The 25,892-nt window shown below is 31.9% G+C and overlaps 1 protein-coding gene and 1 pseudogene across 7 annotated transcripts; both read right to left on the minus strand.

Moving 5' to 3' along the window:
• Window positions 1-399: 399 nt before the first annotated feature.
• Window positions 400-16,912, minus strand: LOC129315096 (casein kinase 1-like protein HD16). 7 transcript variants are annotated; one of them, XM_054958626.1, is made up of 18 exons: window positions 16,646-16,911; window positions 16,007-16,106; window positions 12,556-12,684; window positions 12,376-12,455; window positions 12,131-12,200; window positions 11,989-12,044; window positions 11,362-11,433; window positions 9,746-9,840; window positions 9,590-9,653; window positions 9,320-9,449; window positions 9,004-9,222; window positions 8,786-8,919; window positions 8,287-8,461; window positions 8,113-8,203; window positions 1,975-2,072; window positions 1,235-1,429; window positions 1,070-1,163; window positions 400-976 (listed from the first exon to the last, which is right to left on the minus strand). In XM_054958626.1, the coding sequence occupies exons 5-17, from the start codon at window positions 12,131-12,133 to the stop codon at window positions 1,104-1,106; spliced, it is 1,392 nt and encodes a 463-aa protein (XP_054814601.1). In that variant the 5' UTR covers window positions 12,134-12,200; window positions 12,376-12,455; window positions 12,556-12,684; window positions 16,007-16,106; window positions 16,646-16,911; the 3' UTR covers window positions 400-976; window positions 1,070-1,103. The 7 variants fall into 7 exon arrangements, 6 of the variants coding, with proteins under 6 accessions (XP_054814601.1, XP_054814600.1, XP_054814602.1 ...); XM_054958625.1 differs by having other exon boundaries at window positions 16,640-16,911; XM_054958627.1 differs by lacking the exon at window positions 12,131-12,200 and having other exon boundaries at window positions 16,640-16,911.
• A 3,669-nt stretch (window positions 16,913-20,581) lies between these two features.
• LOC129315615 (histidine kinase 3-like) lies at window positions 20,582-24,096 on the minus strand (annotated as a pseudogene).
• Between the last annotated feature and the right edge of the window lie 1,796 nt (window positions 24,097-25,892).

Here is a 25,892-nt window from a genome sequence, read left to right on the forward strand (position 1 = left end):
AAATATATATGAATAAAAAATGGACTTGTACTTGAAAATGACAATAACTAGAAGTTTCTTATAACAAAAATGGACTTATACCTAAGAACGAAAATAATTAGAAATTTCTAAAAACATTAGCTTTATATGGATGATTGAGGTTCCCCTATTAGGCATTATAATTTTGTTAAATACACTTGGTTGCACTTATAAGGAAACACATTTTATGACTGAAATATCTAATTGAGTTTCCTAATAGCCTTCCTCGTCTCTCAGCGTTTTGGCTCTCCCTCTCTTGTTCCCCCTACTGTTTTGTTCTTCATTCTCATTTCTCCCTCCTCTCTCTCTCTCTGTTCAGATCTGTGCAAGTGTGTCTTAAATCACCTGGTCCCTACCACTCAAATCATGGTCATGCATGGGTACGAAAAATCAAGATTTTATTAGATTCATTATGAGAATACAGCATGTCAGAATAAATCAGACATCACAACTGAAGGTAACCCAACCATTACACTTATGGGATTCGTTCTAAGAATAAAAAAAGAAATACATGATGTCTAACTAAACCAAACATCACAACAGAAGTCAACCCAACAGCTACACAAATTTAGAAAGTTGAGAAACTGAAAGCAAAAACACATGAAACATCATAATGAAATGCTAGAGACTTTACTAATTCTAAATTTTCAGATTAATTATTGTTTAGGTGCTTCATATTGGATTATATTTTAAATTTTTTATATGAAATTAAACAATTTTTTTATATGTTTTCATACAAATAAAAAACAAACAAACAAACAAACAAACATGCCATGTGAATGAAAAATTAAGCTTCATAAAATAGATACTAGGCTCGATAGAACTTCTTCCAGAGTTGACTTGCTAGCATTGTTGAGAGTTATGATTCGGTGAGGAATGAAGGCCCCCTTGAGCTCTGTTTATATAAGCTTTGGTGCATCCCCAACCTCTATGGTAGTTCTCTATATCATCTTATCCCCTAAAATTGAAAGATATTGAACTACTTTATACCGCAAACTGTGTATATATTTTATACATGATTGCTCAAGACAAAAAGGTTGATATAATTTACCTTGGGGAAATAATGCTTTGACATTCGAAGGAAACTAGCGAACTGTGCGACCATAACTCAAACATGCAATGTACATATTTCTTTCCAAATTTTCCTGAAAGACGAATGAAAAAGGATTCAAATTTTGGTGTTAAGAAAAATATGCCATTTATCAATGTACTGTACCTTGATATGTTTGCGGGGAAACTCAGACGTTTGCAAAGATTCCTGTGAAGTAACCTCCCCATAACGAGTCTCCTTGGGCATGCTAAATACCAAAGCAATTTCATCTTTTGTTGCTGCTACTGACGTTATCAAATAACCTTTGTCCCACTGAATATGGAAGCCGTCACTTGGATAGTGGAAATCATATTCAATCACCTACATTTGCAAAGTTGGATTAGATAACAAAAGAGCAAGTGGGAGAGTAATGGCTATAAAGAAACAACATAAAAAATTACAACTCAAGAGGTATAGTGTACCATTGCCTAGTTTAAAAACCAACTCTTCATATATATATATGTACAGCAGTTAATAAATGTCAAAGGGAAGTTATCCACTCATGTGAAAGCTTTTTTGAATATATTAAGATGTCAAAATAATGCACCCAATACTTGTTTCCCAAGTTGCAATCAAATAACCTTGTGCTGGATTGTCCATCCCTAGTGGATCAGGTCCAAATATAAGTCCCATGGATTTCTTCTATCTGGTGTTATTTCTATTCTGGTGCGTATGCTTATTAAAAAACAATTTATAGCAGTGATTATTGTGAATAATTAGCATTTATTAGCATTATTCATTAAGCTTTATTAGTATTTATTATGTTTTATCTCTCTTGATGTATTTATATAGGACTAGTTTGTACATTAGAGAACACATGAATGAGAAATACATTTTTCCTGCCTCAAAATATCACAATGGCAAACCTGATCATAAAATCCAGAATGTTGAGCTGACATAGTCTCTATCAACTCGAAGGGAAAATGTTTAGAAACTTTGTATAACTGTGGACCATACCCTGCACCTGCAGAAAAATAATTAGATTTACCATATTTCTTACTCTACCTCAAGCTATAACAAGCTAGCAATGGTTCCAAAAATGTTGATAGATAATCTAAGCAATGTATGAAGATGAGCTGAAATAGGAGGGGCGTCATAATATTGTAGCTTTTTTTTTAAAAAAAAAGAAAAAAAGAAACTTGAAAATGAGACTAGATAATCTTTTGATTGAACATGGGATGATGACTAATTAAAATGATTAGGGTTTATTTAAGATATTGAGATTATCTACTAGGTACATTCGAATAAGGATTTTATCTATTAGTATTAGAACTTATTATTTTATTATATCGTTATCTTAAATTTATCTATCTCAATAAAATGGGATATTATTATCCAAACATATCATTAAACTAGATTTAGGATTTAGATTTAGATTGACTATTTCAATTTTTTTTTTATTTTTAGAACTCTATAAATAGATTTAAGGCTTTCATTTATATTTAGCTTGTGATTAATATTGAATCCAATAATTTTGGCTTCCCCAACCTCTCTCTCTCCCCCCTTCTCCTTTCTCTATCCCTCTCTTCCCCTTTTCCCTTCCCATATTACGTCACCTTGTCAAGGAGAAATCATTAAAAAATTACCACACTATTACATCGTCAAAAACATGTAACTAAGCCCCATTATAAGATGTCACTAGACAAAGCAAGCAAACATCTTGACATGACTACAATATGGCTCCCATCATCGGCTCCAGCAATAGAGGTAATGCAAAAACCCTTTTCCCACTGCTCCCTGATTCATTGTTGTAATAGTGAAATAAGCTTCCTTAATTAGGTTCTATCTCTCTAACCTTAACTTTTACTTTGCCTTATTAAGTTTATTTAATGATTGAAAAAAGTTCAAGTGTAGGGGACGTCAAACTATTAGGAAAAGGTAGAATTTTATTGTTTTTAGTTTGTTCATTTCATGAAAATTGTAATGCCTTATCTTATTAAAGCCTTCCTCAAAGTCTCAACCAAAGTCATGAGTTCCATCTTCTCAGCCATTCATTTAATTTTGGGGAAAGTACTTATAACATCTTCTCTTCCTCTCTTATGCATTTTCATTATGGTTTTTGGGATAGTTCTTTGAGAATCCAAAAATGAGTTGTGAGTTTGCCTAAAATTCTGACTTCAATGGGATTAATGAGTGTTTATTTAAGTGCCTAATCTTTGGGTTATAATGCTATTGATGTTTTAGGATTTTCAAAATGGGGTTCGGAGTAAACCTTAGAGCTAATTAGTTGAGCTAAAGAAGTCATGAGTTATTAGTAGTGTTGATTAGACTAATGAGAGTCTAAGTGAACTAATAGAACTTAAAAATAGATTTGGTTGTGGGTAGATGATCACAATAGGATTTTTGAGTTTAGGCTTTGATTACAATTAATTAAGGATAATTAGTCATTAATGACTATCAGCATATTTAATTGTAGATTGACCGTTGTTGATACTATTGAGCTTATTGGAGGTTAAATTTAATATTTATAGGTACTCCTGGTAGGCAAACCAAGAGTTAAAGTAGCTGGAAATTTTAATTATTGTATGTTTGCAACTGCAAGTTATGCTAAGTTATCACTAGCTCGAGATGGTTAATATGTTGACTTTGAGTTAACGTTATGCAATAAACATGACTAATAGTGATAAAGATATTTTATGACTATGTGATAACCTACAAGTTTTGCTTATGAATGTATTGAGTTATTGAAATATGCATGAGTATATATTTACACATGTTGACTAAACTTACATAATCATGATAGGTGAGAGTTCACATAGAATAGTAAAATATTATAATGATAAATCCACATAGTATAGCCTCCATTGAGTATGTGCACAGTGGTTGGCACATTTCATTACAATATGTGCTTAATATGACAAACAACCTATGAGTGTGGCATGAGTCGGGCAAGATGCTCAATATCACTGATCCTAAATTAAATGATGTGGCTCAAACATTTATGACACCTTGAAATTTGAGTACGAGAGCCTTTGACTAAGTGACCTCTCATAATTAAAGAGCGGGGCTAATCTAATCGCACAAACTAAACCTATACGAGTTGTTAGCTCACAGGATTAGTTAGAAGATATAAGAAGGAATATAAAGTGGTTGCATTAACCGTAGTAAAGTTACCCGGTTAAGCGAAAATGATTATTTTTACCTCAATTTGATTTGTTTTCAGCTCTAATTAATTTTCATGCTTTCTAAACACTTTTTACTCTGATTTGTAATAGTTAAATGACCTTTTAAACTCGTTTTTGAAATTAAATAATTTATGGAATCCAATCTCTACAGGATTTTCCTTACTTAGCCTTTTGAGTTTTTATATAGCCAAAGTTAATCTTTTTCTTTTCATGATATCTTTTATTATTGATTTAATTAGTTGGAATTATCATAGAAGCTTTACCTTAAGGTTAATTCTGTGCTAATTGCGTGTTTAAGTATTGGCATATTACAAGCTGGTATAAGGTCATCGAATTTCAAGAGTTGGACCCTATGAGTGCATTTCTCATTATCTGTTTGTGCATTGAACATATAGCAGTTTGCAAAGTATATTCATTACACATTTTTCCCTTTCTTGCCCTTATAACTAATCCAACACTATACTAACCTTTTAAATGATATCTTTCATCCTTAAAAGGGGAGACATGCCACAAGAAGGGTTAAGATCATCCATAGTTGCAGGAATGAGGATCCTCAGCAAGAGATTCAGCCAGAAACCCAATTAGTGGAAGAGGCAAGGGTGCAGCATGAACCTTACCTAGTACCCCATACTGAGACCCCTCAGGGGAACAATGCTTTATTGAAGGAGCTAAGAACCATTATGTTGGATGTGAGAGCCACATTTGCAAGACATGAAGAAGTGTTAGGACAAAAGGAATGGGGGAAAATAGTGTACCTCTTAGTATGGCTAACCATGTCAACTCCAAAACAAGATGGGGATAAAAGCCATGATGAAGACAATCAAGCAAAGAAGGACATGAGGGATCAACAGAAAGGAATGAATTTAGATATAGGACATGGGAGTGGACGCTACAGTGATTGTGGCAATGGTAGTAAGAGCAGAAAAATGAATTAGAATTTCTATTTAAGCATGGATATAATATTATATGCAATGCTGGATCACCCTCGTTTGTTGATGCTAAGGGGTTGAGAGTGAAAAGTGATACATCTAAGTGTGGTATATGTGTTGTTGATTATTCTGGTACATTGCACAAGCCCATTATAGTCCAATGAGTATGGTCTAAGGGTTGGTATAGACTTCTAGCACTTGTATTCAGAAATGAACACCCTCATTGTGTGATAATATGAAAAAAGATGGAGTTTTACAAAGGGTATTTAACTTTTGATTAAAAAATAATTTCATTGTAAAATCAGTGCCATTGGTTAGAGTTAGGAAAAAGCTCTCTGTAGATACCTAAATCACTTTAATTTGATTGTTGGAGTTAATGTGAGAATAGTAAGAGAGACCTTACATTTACCTTAAGATTAATTCTATGCTAATAATGTATTTAAATATTGGCGGTATTACACTTTATCCTTTGTTTACCCCTTTAAGCCTTTTGATTAATTTATTTTAATAATGCTCATACCGTTATTTTCAAGAAATGCATGTTGCTCTATCTTATTTCTCAATATGCTTGCCATGTTTTAGACCCAAGAATGTTAATTTCTATTATTTGTCATTCTATTCATTGTCAAGGAACAAGGGTGAAACAAGAGAAAGTTAGAATAACTCTAAAGAAAAGAAAAGAAGAGAAAAAACAAAAGAAAGCAAAAGCAAAATAATATATATATATATATATTGAGAAAAAAAAAGAAACAAAGTTGCAAAAATATATATATATATATATGAGAAGAGAAAAGCAAAAGAAAGAATAGAAAAGAATATAAAGAAAAAAATCAATAAAAGTTTCTTAGCTATATGACACCCTTTATTTCCTCAAGATCTTATGACTTTATTGTAAAAATTTTCACATATTTGAACTACTTTATGTCTTGTATATTGGGAGGTTATTTTTTACTAAGGCATTATTTTTATGCCTATTGCTTTCTCACATGTATTTCTAGTTTATCCTTTCTTAAGCTACACTACAACCTAAATAAATACCTCTTGAATCATAATGCAAGTACTATTTAGTGGTGAAAATGTAGAAAGTTACAAGCCTATGGTGATGATTGCTAAGTGAACTAGAGTGAAATATATACCCAACACACTTGAGAGTTGAGCGTTCTAACACTTTATCCCTTGTAAAGGCATGCTTTATGAAGTACAAAATTCTCCCTATTATAATTAATTTAATAAATGGATAGGTGAAGATTCATTAACTATTGAGTTGGCAATTTTAAAAATTTAACCTGTTTTTGTTTTCACTTGTTTAAATGAGTTGTGAGATTCATTTTCATTTTATTTTGTTCAGAGTGCAAAAGCTGTGTATGAAAATTGATAAGATATATTATTTACATAAATTTATTAACTTATTAGGATCATTTTACATACCTATTAAGTGTTCATGTGCATTCATATAACATTCTCAATGCAATTTTGCCTAAGTGTTAAATTGCATGCATTAAAAGGTAATTTTATCATAAAATACACTTTCACCTAAATGAACTTGAGATTTATGTCTTTTAATGGCTAAGATAATTGATCAAATTAATTTTTATTGATTCATCTTAGGTTGAGAGTTTTAAAAAAGGACATAAATCTTTTAATGGCTAAGATAATTGATCAAATTAGTTTTTATTGATTCATCTTAGGTTGAGAGTCTTAAAAAAAAGACATTATTTTAAAGTTGTTTCTCTAAATGTTTTCATTTAACCCTTGATTTTGGTTCAAGTATGGACCTGTTAACACTTGTGTCTTGTGAAGCTTTTATATTCATTTTTTCTTATTTATTTTATTACTTTGAATCAATTAAATATTTTCTATCTTAGCTCAATTAAATAAATGTCACACTAATTATTTGGTTATTTAATTTAATTGTGATTTAGGTAGATTAATATGATGGTTGAAGATATAATTCAAGACAAGCAAAGAAGGCTTCTAAAATACATATTCAGACTTGAGAGATGCAAATTAGGCTTGAAATGATGCATTGCATTAGATCAAGCGTAACATTGGAATTGTCACAAATTTCCCTCCAAATTCGTAGTTTTGGCCAAGTTAGATAGCAATTGAAAACCACAACCACTTTCCAAGTTTCCATCACTTTTCTCTCACTTTCTCTTAACCAATTTGGTGCGATTCACTTTTCATTTAGATCACTCTCATTTTCCCACACTCAAAACATTTTCTCTCTTTCTCACTTGCTCTTCAATTTCTCATCCAATCAATCACTCACATCTTTTTCATTTCCCATCCAAATCACATAAAACCACTCTCATTCTTCTATCTCCAATTTCGTCCTATCCCTCATGATTCTACAAGGATTGAAGACTCAAATCACCATCAAAGAAGATGAGAGGGCACGGCTAAGAAGAGAAATCGCCCCCAAAAGCCATAAACAATGATATAAATAACGATAATTTCACTATCTAAACTCTAGGATTCCACTTCATTAAAAGGATATTCATCACTTTCACACTTTAGGTTTTAGAATTTTACCTCATTAGTTGGTAGCTAACCTCTTCAGCCATTTGGTTAATCTGTTCACAAGATAACTTCATAATTGAATTGAGAGACTCACTAGATAAATGACCTAAGGTTGACCTATTACTACGTTAGGATTAAAACTAATATTATTTTGATAGGTGTGCAATTAGCCTAATCAATTATTTTATTATTTTTAGAACTCAATAAATAGAGTTAAAGTTTTCATTTATGTTTAGCTTGTGATTAATATTGAATTCAATAATTTCGACCTTCCCTAACCTCTCTCCTCCTTTCTCTGTCCCTCCCTTCCCTTCTCGTGTTACATCACCTTGTCAAGGAGAAATCATTAAAAAATTACTACACCTAAAGAAATTTTCTTGCTACATTGAGCCCCATTGTAAGATGTCACTTAACAAAGCAAGCAAACCTTTTGACATGACTACAATAGAGCTCCCATCCTCAGCTCCAGCAATAGAGGTAATGCAAAAACCCTTTTCCCATTGCTCCCTGCTCCATTGCTGTAAGAGTGTCTAAGAGTGAGATAAGGGACATTTTAGCACATAGAATATAAATTACAAGAAATACGCAATGATAATTTCACCTCGGGTAAGAAGAAAGGTGAAAGTTTGTAAACTTGACTCGTAAAACCAATTCTAGTATCCATAATAAGTGCCCAAAGATTAGAATGGGAGGCTACACAGCTGATATGGAAGCCATCTATAATCGCTTTCTCCACATGTTGTGCTAACATCTCATTAGACACGGGATAATGAAACCTACAAAATATCCTCAACGCAAATGTCACTATCAATATTATTAACTTATTATTTCACTTATTATTCAGGTTCCTAGTATAAGGCCACAATTTATTAAGAAAAATTAGAAAATATTAGGTCATTAGAGAGATTTTGGGATGATTTACAAATAATTCTATGGTCTACGTAACTGTAAATATATAAGAATAATAATTGCCAAGGTCCCAAATCAATTGGATGATATTTTTGACAAAATACAGGTTGTGGTACCAAAAGCTAACAAGGAAAATACTTTATTCTCCAGTTAAAAAAGGAAAAAAAGAAAAAATGTTAACACAACTCTACCTCTGTTTCGTTGGTTTTCCTGCATTAAAAATTGAAATCCATTGTGTAGCAGGAAGACCTGACCGAGTTGTCTTTATCTTCACTGGTCGCGTATCATGTCCCCCAAAATTCAATCTACTTTGTTTTTGTCCAACCTGACAACGTTTTGTATTAAAACAAAAACTAAACATATGCATTGAAACATTAAATATCTACTAATTAATTAATTAACTAACTACCTTTCGTGCACCTTCAGTGTTAATTGGTCCTAATGCAGGAATAGGTCCCATTATCTCATCAAACAACGACCTTAGCTTGGAATAATTAGGTTCTTCATCAAATTTCAAGTTCACAACACTCCAAAGAAATTTATAGACAGGAGCGAGAGAGGATGCTAGAAGGGGAGGTGTTTTCAGCTTTTCTTGACAAACAATGAAGGATTTGTCAATATCAATATCCTAAGAGAAAAGGTCAAATAATATTAAAATATATAGCAAGGAAAGAAATTCAACCAACATTGAATCACTAGGTCAGAACATAGAATTAATGCCATACTTGAAATTCTTGCCATGGTAATTGACCTTGATAAAGAAATATGAGTGTATATGCAAGAGATTCAAGATCATCCCTTCTGCTAGGAGTTCTTCCCAGGTGTGCGTGAACACTAGCATATCCCATAGTCCCTCTCAAACAATCCAAAGAAAAAAGTTTAACTTCTATCAAATAAATAAAAAAAGGACACCATAAATAGAATGATGAGATATTTTGAAGAGGAAAGAGGACAACACAAAAGGAAAAGAAAATAACGGTTCTAAAATTGACTACCTAAACATATTAGGGAATTGCTCATATTCAACATGCTTCCCGTTGGAGTCTCTCCACTTGATTGCTGCGATGCATATGCTTGTATTAGGAAAATGATGCAGTAAGTGGCACATGTTAGAAAGAAACGACACAATTTGAAATATTCCATCCACTAACCTAATCCAAAGTCAACAATAAATAATTTCTTCTCATCTGGAGAATTTGGCTTCCCAAGCAAAAGGTTCTCTGGTTTTATATCTCCATGTAAATAACTAAATAAACAAGATGAACAAAACCATAACAGGTTAAAGTTGATATTAGAATAAATTCCAAATAAAGTTGATGTTAGAATAGGAAATAAGTTGAAGTTGAGGTTAGAAACTTATTTAAATAATGTAATTCATGCAAGTTAATGCATGAATCCTTTGTGAGTTCTAAGAAGCCGAAGGGGCATGTACTTGGCCGAGGGTACATGGACAGGTTTAAGATATTCCCATACATTGTCTTTGTTAAAGAATGTATGTCTATTGTTTGAGTGTCATTAGAGTATGGGCTGTCAATGAAAAGTGTCCTTTGAATGCTTGGAATTATGATTTCCCTAAGGGGTAACTCTGCCGGATTTTTGGTAGACGTTAAAAAAGTATACCAAATCCAAGCATAGAGCATGACAAGTTTGAAATGTATGCAAGAAAATGTTAAAAGAGGTTATGGATTGAAAGAGAAGTCTCTCTTAAAGATATACAATGCCAAGTCAATTAATGTTCAATGCTAAATTTGTAATGTCATGTTTAATCTCATAGTATAGTCAAGTGTTCACATGCTACTATAGGTAACTTAATTCAATCATAAGTTTAGCCAAGGTTTACTTAGGTGCATTATTTAATTATTAAAAAATCTTCATTTTAATGTTCACCCTAACATTTAAAGGATTTCACTTGGCTAAGGATATTCTAATCCTAAATTCACTTCATTTTACTTCAATTACAATGCTAGTTTTAGGTTACAATTTGATTGGTTCATGAACTCTAGTTTGAGATCATCATCTTTTGTAATAAAGAAATGTTTGTAGACTCTTCTCATTTGTCTTGTTCAAGCATGAATTTCATCCATATCATGTTGCTACATAAGCTTGAGTTAATGTGATATGGTTTGTTTTATATTAGTCTTTACATAATCTTGTGGGTTTGTTCATTGATTTGATATGGTTTATTGCATAATCTTGTGATGATTCCATGCTTCCATCATGCTTAGCCATGGCTATGTTGTGGGAATGCACACTAGGAAACCTAATCTAGGTAGTTGGCCGCAATTTAATTCACCTTAATCTCGAGAATCTAGCTAATCCAGCTAGGTTTAATTGAATCGAGATGGAACCTAATTTAGTGAGGAAAGGAACATTTGTTAATCACTTTAGTGGGTAATGAGATCTCTAACATTGACTCCCTAGGAATCTCCATAATTGACATAAGGTAATTCATCCATTCCATTTGGTTTAGTTTGCATTAGTTTTCTAGATAGCTTAATGTAGTTCAAACTCCTATCATTTAGGTAATTTGTTCACTTAATAACCTCACTTTTGAATTGAAACACTTCCTAGAAAGATGATCTAAGATTGACCCTATGCTATATTAAGGTTAGAACTAGTATTATTTTGATGGGTGTATGATCCGCCTCCATCACTCATTAAAGAGATGTAAAAAGCTATCAAAGGGAATAAACCATGCCTATTTAGTGGCTATTTCTCTTAATGAATAAACTATCAAAGTAGTTTTTAGCACTATTTCAAGCATTACCCTCTAGAGTGAATTTCCTCCAAGGTTGATAATGACTGAACACCTATACTTGCAATCATTTCCGCAGATATCCTATGAAAGAGGAAAGAAATAAAAAAGTCAACTAAACAAATAATTATAAGAAATCACACTATTTATAAGCCATAAATAAAGGACAACTTCTGCAAAATCACTACTACACATACTACCGACATGATCTAGTTAAGTATAAAAGCCTTAGAAACAAAGTTGCATGACAACATGAAAGCCAAAAATTAAAAGGGAAGGAAAGAAAGAGTATGAATATTGATAAATCACATATTTTGCACACTTTTCTTTACATTTGTGACCATACTTTAGGAGTCTATGATGGTGGAATAAATTCAAAACTTGGAGAATTTACCCATTTGCTTGTTTGAGTCAATTTTACTTCCATTCATTTTCACTTGAAATTTAGAAAACCAAAAATATTTCTCTTCTTGATTTTTATCAAACCAACATTGTTTTTAACTTGTGAAAATGATTTATGAACTATCTTTGATTGCTTAAGTTTTCTCTCTTGAGATTTAATAACTTAGGATGTACTGAACTACATTCTAGTTTCTTTAAAAAATTTGATACGACTTGAAGCATTTCAAATATGCTTACCCATGAGTTGAGGAATTCAAAAAATCCTTCAAGTTAGGTCCAAGCTTGTCCATGACCTAGATATACATATAGAATAGTTAAATGGCCAATTATGGCCTATTTGCAATTAAGATAGGAGTCATAATTGCTTTGTAGATCATACCATTACAAAATAATCTCCCACTCCCCCTCTATGATGGACTTGAGGAATTCCATGACAACCACCAAGGATGCTTTTAACCAAAAAAAAATATATATATATATATATATATCAAATTCAAATTCAAATTGTACACGTTCATGTCACACAAACCTTAAAAAAAGTCAACCCAATAAGATAACTTGTAAAATCAAATTTGGACCACTAATCACTGGGAAGAATAATTCTAACAACAAAGGAGAACTTACTTATACACTTGCCACTCATAAGGTTCACGAGCTTCAATCCGACAACCTTCACTCTTTTTATGCTCAAATTTTAGAGCCACCTGAATAATGAAAGTTGAAATTAATTATGTTTAAACAAGAGCTGTCTCGACAATTTCATATATCTCTAAATAAATAAAATGAGTAGCCGTACAACCCAACCTCGATGGCACCAGGACCCAACGTTTCTTCCTTGCCACCAGTCACAGGGACGCCAACAAAAACATGACCGAACCCTCCTTTACCCAACTTGTTGCATACTTGGTATGGAGGTGATCCTCCTACCTAAACCTGTGTTGAACATATTATTTTACTATATTGTGTTGGAATATTATTTATGAATTAACATTAATTAATAAGCCCAAACAGATTGGTCTTTATAATCTTGTGTGGCCGTGATAAGTGAACCATACAAGTGAGCTCAATGGGTAGAGGCTCAACCCACAACCCAGTAGCCGTTAGTTATTCCTTATCTCTTACCTGACTGATTCAAAAATAATGAAATATAATTATTTTAATTATATAATAAGGTGGTTACCGATCTGATTTTTATAAGTCAATCAATCGATAACCACCACACACACGACTCATTCTTCTGCTCCATTATCTCTGCACTCTTTAAAGACTCTGGGAACCAGTGGGTTGTGCGTCTGTCTACACTCGAGGTAATCGAACTTTCTCAAGCGCTTATGGATCCTTCAGGTATATACGTATTACTTTATTCTAATATTCAATTATATATGAATTGAGATATCAGATTTAACATATTGCACAAAGACAACTATGAGAATGGTCAAATACAAATTTATTGTAATTAATTAAGAGTGATTTACTCCTTGTCAAAGAGATATGATTAGATGAGTTAATGGCTAGTTAATACAAGAGATTATTTTCATACAAAAAAGATCAACCTGCATGTATCATCGATTCAATTCAATGAATTAGTATTGTGTTCAGCATATTTTAAATATGAATTTATACCTTTTTAATTAAATATGGATTTATTTTAAGAATTAACATATTTTAAATATGAATTTATACCAAGGATTGTATAGATGTAAAAATACGCAAGTCATATGTAATATTTATTATTTATTGTGTTTAGCATCAGGTTTATTAGTATCGTATTGCTTTTAGATTATAATATTTAGGAGATTTTCTATTGAATATTTTGTTTTTTTCAGCATCTTGTATCTCGACCAGATCCTATTTTTTATTCTAGATCCTATTTCTATTGAATAAAACAAGCTTTTTCGACTAGCGTCTATTATTTCTGAGATGCAAAGCATTCATTTTCCCTTTTAGAAAAAAATATTATTATAAATAATATATTATTTCTCTTATTTGTTTGTTAATTTAAAATTAGTTAAATACAATAAACATGTTAAAAATGTAAATTATTTTTCAAAAACACATTTATTTATGGAGTTGAATGATGTCTTATAATAATTGTAAGTCATTAATACACAACGAATTCATCAGAGCAAAATAGGGAAATGTCAATAAATAATTTAAAAAAATAGATGGAGTATCTGAGAAATGGTTTCATCTTTGGTGCTCGTGATCACAACCATGGTACTCAACTACTCATAGAGTGATGACATCTGATACGGATTTAACATATTAATTAATTTTATATTTTTATTTTATATTTATTAAACAACAAATTATAAAAATTATTAAAAGAAGTTAATAAATCTTTTCATTAACAATCAGGCCTCGTATTAATTTGAAAAGTTCAGTTTAATATTAAAATTTTTTATAATTTTTATATATTAACTATTCAAATATAATTTGTAAAGTCCACATTTAATTTAAAATATTTCTAAAAACTATAAAAATATTTAACATTAAATATGAACTGTACAAAGTACATCTAAATAGTTAATATATAAAATTTTTAATATTAAATTGAATCTTCTAAGTTAAATATAAACTAGATTGGTGATGAACAAATTTATTTAAAAATTTTATAATTTTAATAAATTTATATTTTAAAAAGTATGAAATTAATCCTTTAAATTTAGATTGTCCAAATTAAATTCTAAAGGATCTAGATTTCATATTAAGAAAGTGAGCACTCAAGATGAACCTCTTAGAAATAGGACTATAAGGAAAGAAAAATATCCAATATAAAGTTTGAAATAGATCATATAAAAAGAAGCTTATGACTCTTGACTTTAAAGATTCTCTCTCCTATCACCCTGCGAGACTATTAGTGAACCTCACATTACTTTTTTTAATATTTTTTATTATAACATGTTTGAGCTAAGAGCACCCACTAACCCTTTAAATAACAGTGAATAGATAAAAATGACCCATAATTAAATAAAAAATATTAAAATAAATAGTAAAACCTGTTGATGACTAACAAATGTTAAGTTTTTTTAATGTCAGGGTGATAAAAAAAAATTTTAACATTGAGGGATATTATGAGTTTAGAATTTCTAGTGACTTTTAGAGTAAAGTTGAGGACAAAAATGACTTTATTCTAAAAGGAATTAAGGTAAACCCCTAAAAGAATCATATGAAGAAGTTCTTCATACAAATGATACTCTCAGACCCAGAAAGAATCTAAACATTGAAAAAAAATTATAAATAAAATATCAATTATATTATTATGATTATTACCATTGTTCATATAATATCATCAAAATCAAAATCATTTTAGAATATGTTCACTCTTTTTATTTTTAAAATTTTATTTTATTTGATATATTTTTCTTAGATATATCACAACATATATTTTTTATTATAAAACTCATGTCTTTTCGGCTAATATAAATCCTAAAGATACTTTTATATTATATCATTTAAATAATTTTAATTTTTCAAAAAAAAAAATTAATAAACAAGTTTTAATTTGTCAAACTAATTTTTTTTTAAAAAAATCCTCATTTTAATTTGCGAATTTGCAAAATTTAGTTTATGCAAATTATAGTTTTGTAAAGCTCAACACACATAAGCCCTAAACCTAATTTTAGAGAGACTTCCCTTGCCTCTTCCTACCCTCCTCACACCTCTTATAAAATTTAAACCATTTTTTATTTATTATTTTTTATATTTATTAAAATAAAATATATAAAAATAATTTAATAAATATGCTCATCAATCTAACAATCCAAATTTAATATAGATAGCCAAAATTTAACTTTAAAAATTTAAATTGATTATTCAGATGTGTTTTAAACAGAACATTCACCTTATTAAAAAAATTTAATATTAAATTTAGGTCATCCATATTAAATCTGATCAGTTTAAATTGATGAGCAAAATTATTAAACTCCTTTTACAAGTTTTATATAAATTTAAAATAAAAATAAAAAATATTTAATCGTTCTCCATTTTACATTTCAGTTTAAGCATTTTTGAAATCCAATCCTACAAAAATGCCCTTATATACACAATATTAACATTTTTAATGTTTTTAAGAAAATATCTATTATAATTATAATATACTTAAATTATGTGCAACATTTTTAATTATGCTTATTGGGACTTGACTCCAATCTAATTTAAATTATAAGCAACATCAAAATAATTTTTTCAAATAAAAATATCATTTTCAGTCAAAAAAAAAAAAATATCAACAATAGTAATCCATTGGACGTACCATGTCGGGAATATTTTTTCCATCGTCCTTCCAGCTTTCATCACTATCAAACCCCAAGATACTATCATTATCAAACTCCATCTTCCCTACCTTGTCTATTCTGTAAAACAGAGAAGAGGAGGAGCGACAGATTAGTACTGGGGGCTCAACCCAACTAAGCTCATTTTTCAGAGGGCTGGCCAGCCCACAAGCGAACCCGCAAATATACACCAAAATATTTTTTTTCCTAAAACTGTTTAAAATTTATATAACATGAACATGTACACTTAAATGACTTAATCCATACTGCATAGCAAATTAACAATTAAAGAACTTATAGATAAATATAACACCGAATTTAATTAACGAAATTTTAGTTCATTCTCTATATCAAATCAGCAATTAACAAACTTTCAAAATTCCAAACACAGCCACCACAATTTAAATTGTTCAACACCACTTGAGTCTTTTGAGTCTTTGAGTCCAAAGTATACTCAAATTCTAAATTCACAAGAGGCCAGCTTCTTCTTCTATGACTATCTAGGGTTCAGTAATTGAAGAAAAAAATACAATTAAAACATGATTCAGAAATCAGAATCAGAAGGAAGCTAGAGCAACTTATAAGGATCACTATTCGGTGAGAGTAAGTCATACTTGAACCTGAGTGCGAGGAAGGGAGAAAGGTCCGGAGTCAAGGCTATCGAGCTGACTATTAGAAGAATCGAGAGCGAGAGGCTGAGAGCAGAACAGAGCAGAAGAGGGAGGAAGAATCGAGAGACTGAGAGCAAAAGCAGATAGCCAGATCCGGACTTCAAACAGAGCAGATAGTAAAAAGACGAAGGCGAGACTCGAGAGCGAAAGGCGGCGAGGACGACTCAGACGAGATAACAGTGAGACTTGAACTTAGACAGGTCTGAGCGAGAGGAGATGAGAAGAGTGCCGAAGTTGTTCTTCAATGTTTCCTAGGGATCCGTCTTCTCGGGCCAATTTTTTTGTTTGGGCCTGGCCCGCTAAACGAAAAAGAAAGGAGGAGCAAAGGGAAGTTTTGGTGGGCCTGTTTCACTTATGCATTGTTTGGTTGGAAAAAAATATGGAAGGAAAGAAAACATGGAGAGAAAATAGAAGAGAAAACAGATTTTTTTCTATTTGGATAAGGAAGAAAAAATGAGAGTAAAAAACAAGTTGAAGGAGAATAGGGTATGGGACCTATTGTCTTTTCCTTCCAACTTTTCTCTCTAAACGTGGAGAGATTTTGGGAGTAAAATTTTTTTCCATCGGCTACCCCCTCTCTCTCTTATTTATTTCGCGCTTTAACTCTCAAGAGACTGCTTAATTACATTAATTTAATTTTAATTAAACAATTTGGCTTATAATTTTTAACTTTTATGGTTATGAATTACATTAATTTAATTATTTAATTAAATAATTTAGCCATTGGCTAGAGCAAATGTCTAGAATTACATTAATTTAATTTTAAAATATAATATAAAAATATATTTTAACAAATAATTTGATATTAAATTAATTTGATTATGTTAATTTTAATATAATTTCTGCTTTCAATTTATTTTTACAAATATAATTACATGAAACATGATATATTTTGATATAAGGGCATTATAGTCATTATGATATCTGTTTATTTTCTTTTGTCTCTATTTTCTCCTGTTCATCCAAACAGGAGGAGTGATAATATTTTCTTTCCAATTTTCTCTTCTCTTCATTTTCTTTCTTCTCATTTGTTTTTTCTTTTCAACTTTTCTTCCCATCGAAACGGAGGGTTAATGAAACTGGTTATTAGCCCAACCCAAACCAGCATAACAAAAAAACTGTAAATTAAGTTTCGGCCCCAAATTAAAATCACCTTATTGGCTCATAATTTTTGAAATTTATTCCATGACCCTAATAAATTTTTGAAAATTATATTTTGATACCTTAACTTTTAGAATTACATTTTGACCCTAAATCTCTTCCAAAATTATCAATTTACCCCTAGATCCCTTTCAAAATTCCACTAAGGTCCAAAATTTGTTCACTAATTCCTAAAAGACCCCAAGGATTTTTTTTGTCCTAAGGTCATAAAACTTGTAATTTTGTGAATTATTGATGCCTAAGATTTTGTAGTATTGTGATAAGTGCAAATTTTATAATTAAATAGGTATAAAATTTGGTTTAAATTTAATTATATTTATTAAGATTTCATATCTATTTAATTAATATTTATATATTTTTCCCTCATTACTTAATTATAAGATAAAAAGAAATTTTGATATAAAATCTACTCATATCTTTCTTTTTTATATTTTGCAGGAAAATAATAAATGAAACAAAAGAGAAAAATGCAATAAACAAAAGAAAGAGAAAAGATTTTATATATATATATATATATATCGATGGAAGGAGCAGCTGCATCACATGATATGTCTAATATATATAGCTTTACAAATTCACCCAGAATTGCAGCGCCTAAGATTAGGTGTTGTGATAATATATATACACTTATATTAGAGTCCCGCATCGATTAGGAAGAAAAGGATGAGCTTTCAATTTAATTATAAATACTCCTTCCATTAAGGCGGAAGTCATCTAATCACTTATCCGAGTACCTCAAGAATTTTCTCTGAAATATTTGGAACTCGTACAAGCATTCTGAAGGCTAAAAGCGAGAGCATTGAAGAGTTCTATGAATCATAATTCTTTTCTACTCCTTAACTTTCTCTGTGATCATTTTTCATGATTGGAGATTTTAAAATGGTGTTATTTAATTTTATTAATGGTTTCTAAATTATCAGTTGGCGTAGAGATGTAGCTCAATTGGGAGCTAGTTTTCTACTTTCTTTGTTTTGACTCTTTGCATTTATATTTATGAATATTTTTTCAATTATATTTATTTCTCTTGCTCTTCATGTTGATTTAATAATTAACCACCATTTAATTAAATCTATGGGTAATCTTGATGGACTAGGAGGTGAAGAGAGAACCTAGATCTAGAAAAATAAACATAAATAGCCAGGCTAGGAATAGTTCTAGAAATTTATGGTAACTTAAATTATAGCTTTACAGTTTAATTAGTTATTTGGGTATTGTGGGAATGAATTCAATGCTAATTAAAAAGGGAGTAATAATTTAAAAAAATATTAGGACACTTTAGAAAAAATTGTCACTATAACTGATTAAAGAGTCAACTCAAAAGGTAAAAATTAACAACCTATAAGGTGAATCCTAAACCCCAACACTTCAAATGGTTGTGTTTTCATCATCATTATTTTCTTGATTTATTTTTATTATTTATATTTTCATCAAAATTATTCATTTTATCTATTTTTCTTGAACTATTAATTATTTAAATTAGTAAAAGTGTAACTTTCTTGTAGGTTCGACACTTAAAATACTTTGGGTAATTTATTACGATAATCTCGTACAATTGCAAGAGCGATCAAGTTTTTGGTTTCGTTGGTGAGGAAGTCACAAATTTACTAACTATTTAATTTTTAGTTCATTTTACTTTTAAATTTTAATTTTTTTCCTTTCATTTTTTTATTTTTAAATTATTTTTTATGCAATTGAAAAGCTTTGGCGACTTAAATTTGATTCCTATTAATCTAGAAATTGAATGGTTTTGCAGGAAAATTAGATCTCAAAGAAGAAGAAAGATCGGTGACAAAACTATTCCAGAGCCATCCATTACATTTAGAGATATTCAACGTCTATTTATCATATTTTATCCGTTGTGCATCCAACTGAGTACCAGAGCACGTAATTATGAATTTAAAAATATTCACTTAAATGCGCTACCTAATTTCAATGAGCACCGAACTGAAGATGCCTTGGATTTTATACAAGAATTTTATGTGGTAATTGATACACTACCGCTAAATAATCTATCAGATGACGATTTAAAGCTGTGTTGCTTTCCTTACTGTTTAAAAGGAGAAACTCATCAATGGCTTTTACAATTACCACCAGAAGCTTCCATAGGCTCTTGGACGGAGATGTATGAGCAATTTAAATTAAAATATTGTTCTCCTAAGAAGATTTCAGAATCAAGGGATAAAATTCACTTCTTCACACAGCAAAATAGTGAATTGTTCCATGAGGCCTGGGAATGTTATAATCTCCTCATAAGCCAATGTCTCCATCACTAATTTCCACACAAACTCTTGATGAATTTTTTTTTAAGATAGGCTGAATGCTAAATGCCAATCAAAAAGTAGATAATGCAACTCGAGGTGATCCAAGTAATATGACGGCTGAAAAAAGGGAAGAGATTTATAAAATGCTAGCAGCAAATTCAAGGTAGAAAGCAATTTGAGGAAGGAGGGCAATGATTAAAGAAGTTTCTATATCAGATGTCTCACATGAACTACAGGATTTAACAAAGAGTTTAAATTTATTATTGAAAAAATTTCGTTCTGTTAATTCCCTTTCTTCTACTAATAATTCTCTTCAAACAGGTTGTGATGGTGACTATGCGGAGGAGGCTAATTATATAGGAACTGGTACTAATTGAATTAATCTTAAGAACGATCCCTACTCTAACACATACAATCCAGGGTGGAAAAATCATCCAAATTTCTCTTGAAAAAATTATACCACTCAAAAGCCACAAGCACCACAAGAACCTAGAGGTCCCTTTTGACTGATAGAACTGAATCCTTTCCAACTTTAACATCTATCAGCAATAGGAAATCCACTAAAGGTATTCTTTGATGTTGCAACTTCAACTGAATTGACAACTTCCTCAATAAGATGGACAGTGACAAATATGTGCCCTTTATCCATAAACTGCCAAAGAATTACAAAATCAGATTCTGTAATGCTTGCTATAAATAACCATTTCTTACATTAGCACTTTTGATAACTATAATTAGCTGGAACAACAAAAAACTAAGTTCATTATTGAAAATGTTTATGAAATTATATTAATTGATCAGGACACTAACAATACAGATGATAAGGGTGGATCTCTAAAAAAATTTGATTCAACGCATTTTTTCCAGGAGGAATAGAACACAATTTGTAAACAAAAAAATGCAAAAATGGAAAGTTAGATAAAATCTGATTATGCATATTTTCCTCTTTATGACATTTGATTGGTACAGCGTATAGTGTAGACTAACCTTAATTGAGTTGCCTATAAAATCTGTAATTGTTTGCTGAAACCTTCTTGGATCACCAACTAGCTGCTCAGGAACCTTATCTGAGATATACACTGCCAACTGTACTCCCCAAGAAATAAATCAGTAAGAGCCAGCTATAATTATCAACATAAAGAAAGTTCAACCAGAGCAAGAAAAAATTACCTCTACTCCTTTTTCTTGTGATTTCTCAGAGAATAGTGACAAAACATCATCCAAAACTGCTCGTATGTCAAATAGCACTGCCTTAAGCTCAAGCTTACTAGATTCAATCTTTGCCTGGTCTAAAACCTCATTTATAAGTGACAAAAGAGCTTTCCCACTACCTTGTGCTGTTCTAACATATTCTTTTTTCTTTACATCTAGATCTGTGTCCATAAGCATATGCAACATTCCTGAAAGTTCAATTTTAGAGTGAGGCTAGTACTCTGAAAAGAAGCTTTCAATTGTGTAGGGTTGTCTGTGTGCACGCACGTGACCTTAGCAATTCAAGTTTAAGAAAGAGTTTTCAGCTACTTACCAAGAACACCATTCAATGGCGTTCTGATCTCATGAGAAACAGTGGCCAGAAACGGCAGTATTAATATTTGGTTAGTCCAGCTTGAACAGTACAAATGTGAAGCCTTCAGTTATTAGAAAGAAAATGGAAAGATCACATACCTGTGATTTCATGACATCAGCTGCCTCAGGTTGGTTTTTAAGTTCCATCATCTCACAATAATCATCCTCCACTTTAGCAATTCGATTCACAATAGCATTAAAAATATGCCCTACAAGGAGTGCAATAACAAGGATGCCAATTGATGTAGCAATTGCCAACCAAGGCCATGGAGGTTTCTGTTTGAGCTTGTGCCATCATCAAACTTGAATTTCATCCGTAGTTCATATATTTAGATGACTTCTAAGTTTCAATTATTGCAATAAATAAATGTAGACAAGACTATCAAACCCCAAATAAAAGGAACAGTAAAATTAAAAACCCCTCATTTCAGTAGTGCTAATGGTAAAACCTAATGAGACTCAAGAATCTGACATCATCTTATATACAGATTAACCTCATGAAACTGGATATATTCTTTTTCTATTCCAAGGAAGCAACATCATGGTAAGAATTATACCTGAGAGAAAGGAAGTACAGAGACATCAGACTGCTTATGCATCATTATGGTTACCTACAGTGCATCTCATGCTTTCGAAAAGGATCCCCAAAGTGCATGGAGTTGACATGATAGAATCCATCATCTGATACATTTGAACCATACATGGAAATAGGGTAGGTATGATTAGTAGTATCATAATCACAGTTTGCTTGCTAGCAAGTTGTTGAAGTAATTTTTCAACCAATGACTTAATATCAAAGATACCACTGATATACCTGCAAAACAGAATTGAAACATTAAGTTTGCTCTAGCAATAATAGCACACATGAATTGTCTTTTTGGAATTTTTGATTTAAAGATAAGTCACCCAATAGAGCAGATTAGTTACTTCAGCACTATAACTACCACAGGAAATAAGCTAAATTATGTGAATGTTCAAAACTTTAAAAATGTCAGATCCCAATAAGTTCCAAAATTCATACATACCCATTTGTTGCATGAATCCTTTCATTTGAGGTTGCATTTGATGGAAGATTTGTGTTGTGGATAGTAAATGTGAGGATAACTCTTAGGTGATTTGTTTTGAGCAGCCTAAAAGGAGCAGTTAAAACCCCCTTCCTTAACACTCTAGCACATAATACATTTTCGCGATCATCCTACTTATGAGCAAGACATCAACAGTCATAATTCAAAATGTAGTTGACATATATGTAACTGAATGAAGGAGTAGCCTAAGTGAAATTTATGAACACAGATTATTCATGCATATTATTATTATTATCATTACTTTCAAAAAGTAATCCTAAGGAAATATAAGCAAATATAGAAAGCAAATGTTGTGTCCCAACAAACTGGGAGGGAGCATTACACTTAAATGGTTGAAATGTATTAGTGATAATGTAAAAACACAAATGCAACTAATGCTTCAGAAGCATTATTACAAAAGACACAAAAGAAATTCACCTTTCTAGAAAGCACATTAATAGAAATGACATGGGAAATTGTTTCCTGTGCAAAAATGACAGGAGTGTACTCTTCTCGAATTGGGGAAGTCTTCAATGCGTCAGGGGCATAGCCATCCTCATGAATGGGGTTCTGCTCAAGGGTATTCATCCTCTTAATGGTCTAACCTTATTACTTCTTGAATTGTTCCCTTTTAAAATGAACCACTCTCACAGCATAAGTAATACTACTAGTGAGGGGCCTCTTAAAAGTAGTTTGTTCTGTGCACCTAGCAAATGTTCTCTATGGGTTTTATAAGTTAGAATTGAGAATGATTTCCTCATAAAGAAAAAGAAAAACACCAGATCTTATTCCAGCTGATGCTCAATTAACCTTTTTAATCATCGGTAATGAATAGGGAGATAGTGAATTGAGATCTAGTTACCTGATCGATGGCAGAAAGGGACTTGGCATGGTGGAAGGTTGGGATGAGAATTGATATGGGTTGGATACAGTTCATGCCAACATTAAACTGATCTTGAAGCATCCTATCCTTCTCATCACACACACTTGCCAGAGTGTCTTTCCTCTTCTTAGTTGCTTGAAAGGTCATGAAGCAAAAGGTCCACAAAGATACCATGGTTCAGCCTAGTACCCACATCAGCAAAAGCTTTCTCCACAGAGTTCTCCAAACTTTCTTAGATCCAATGCACTGGTAGTGGAGTTGATGAATTTTACAACTATTGCCTGAGACCTTCTCCCACCACTTGAGCCACATGTTGCCGCCACCGCTGAGAAAACGAACCTTGGTTTCCATAATCTCTTTGTTGTTGAAACAGTTCATGTATATGACTGAAACAATTCAGCAACACAATGCCAAAAGAAGATGCCCCAACTTTAGGCCAAATCCAACTACATAGAGCAAACTCATCCACGATAGTAACCAACACAAGTTAACTAGAAACAGTTCCAGGAGGTTCTAGATATGGCTTCAAATTAGTTCCGGGTAGTCTAGCGAGAGAACCACCGTCAAATCCAGAAAATCTCCCCCATTTAAAGCTAGGAAATAGAATTCTCGACCAGTGACTGTGAGAGGTGGATATCGAAATAGGAAAATGGGCAAGAACAATGCTAGGCACCTTACAATATCAGAAAGCAAGCGAATTTTAGGGGATCAAAGATGTGCTTTAAAAAGATGTTGTCTTATCCACAGGAATAGACTCAAGTTAAGAATGCAAAGGGAATACAGAAATTTGAGGCAGATAGAAACTCAAATATCCCCTTAAAGAATGAAAAAATTGCCAAGATTTTGATTTTCTAATTCTAAATAGAAATTGACGTTATCTTGTTAACTACCAACCAAGACGCAGAACACCACAAGAGGACAAAAACTAACCTATAAAGATTCTATAATAGTTATGAAATCTGAAATTTATCATCACAAAACAAAAGAAATCTCGCTCCCTTAAACTTCTAAAACCACCATAACCTTGCGATTGCTGAAGCGTTGACTGAACCCTCGATAAGCAGCAAAGGATTATAGCAAAATAGCACTAGAAGGATCAAAGAACACCTTATGGTAGATATGAGTGAAGAAGAAAATGAAGCTAAAAAGAACCAATTCATGGACATTGAAAGAAGAAGAGGGTCTACGGAAGAAATTTAGGTAGAAGTAGGAGTAAAAGTAGAACATGGTGGTAAAATTGTTTTGATGCATGAGGGCAAAAAAGGCATAGTACCACTCACCAGGAATACTACTTTTCTCAACTTTTCTTTGTGTTCTCATCCCTCCCTATTCATCCAACAACGAAAGACAAGTGCTACGCGGTCGCATTAGCTGATGAGCACCGAGCACTCGGACGTAATCATAGCCTTTCATTTTACTAATATGTCATTTTAAATTAATTTTTAAATATTTCAATTATTATATTTATTAATATTAACATTATAAAACATTTAGAATATCCAAATTTAGAATTTTTTTATTTTTAATTACATTTATCAGAATAAATTTTTTTAATCAATTTGTTTGTTACTAATCTAGCCTGTATATATTTAATTTAAAAGGTTTAATTTAATATTAAAATTTGGTAAATCTTGATTGTTTATAGTACATCTAGATGATAAAACTTGAGTCTCTTGAGGAAAAAAGACAATGAGAATAAGATATTTTAAAAGTCTTCAAAACAATCCATAAGGGATTGGAGTGATCTACAATGATCAAGAAGGTAGGGTTTAGGGTTCAGGGTTCAGGGTTCAGGGTTCAGGGTTCAGGGTTCAGGGTTCAGGGTTCAGGGTTCAGGGTTCAGGGTTTAGGGTTTAGGGGTTAGGGGTTCAGGGTTTAGGGGTTAGGGTTTAGGGTTTAGGGTTTAGGGTTTAGGGTTTAGGGGTTAGGGTTTAGGGTTCAGGGTTCGGGGTTCGGGGTTCGGGGTTCGGGGTTCGGGGTTCGGGGTTCGGGGTTCGGGGTTCGGGGTTCGGGGTTCGGGGTTCGGGGTTCGGGGTTCGGGGTTCGGGGTTCGGGGTCTAGGGTGTAGGGTTTAGGGTTTTAGGGTGTAGGGTGTAGGGTTTAGGGTGTAGGGTTAGGGTTTAGGGTGTAGGGTTTTAGGGTTTAGGGTTTAGGGTTTAGGTTTAGGGTGTAGGGTTTAGGGTTTTAGTTTAGGGTTTAGGGTTTAGGGTTTAGGGTTTAGGGTGTAGGGTTTAGGGTTTAGGGTGTAGGGTTTAGGGTTT

The sequence above is a fragment of the Prosopis cineraria genome, unplaced genomic scaffold (genome assembly GCF_029017545.1).
Source record: "Prosopis cineraria cultivar Desert tree isolate PC_DT_omini unplaced genomic scaffold, ASM2901754v1 PC7, whole genome shotgun sequence".
NCBI lineage: Eukaryota > Viridiplantae > Streptophyta > Magnoliopsida > Fabales > Fabaceae > Prosopis > Prosopis cineraria.

Coding starts and splice junctions, on each gene's coding strand:
- LOC129315096 (XM_054958626.1), bottom strand. Junction 8,920..9,003: donor ACACTGAAGGTGCACGAAAG/GTAGTTAGTTAA, acceptor AAACGTTGTCAG/GTTGGACAAAAACAAAGTAG. Junction 1,164..1,234: donor TTCCCCGCAAACATATCAAG/GTACAGTACATT, acceptor TTCGTCTTTCAG/GAAAATTTGGAAAGAAATAT.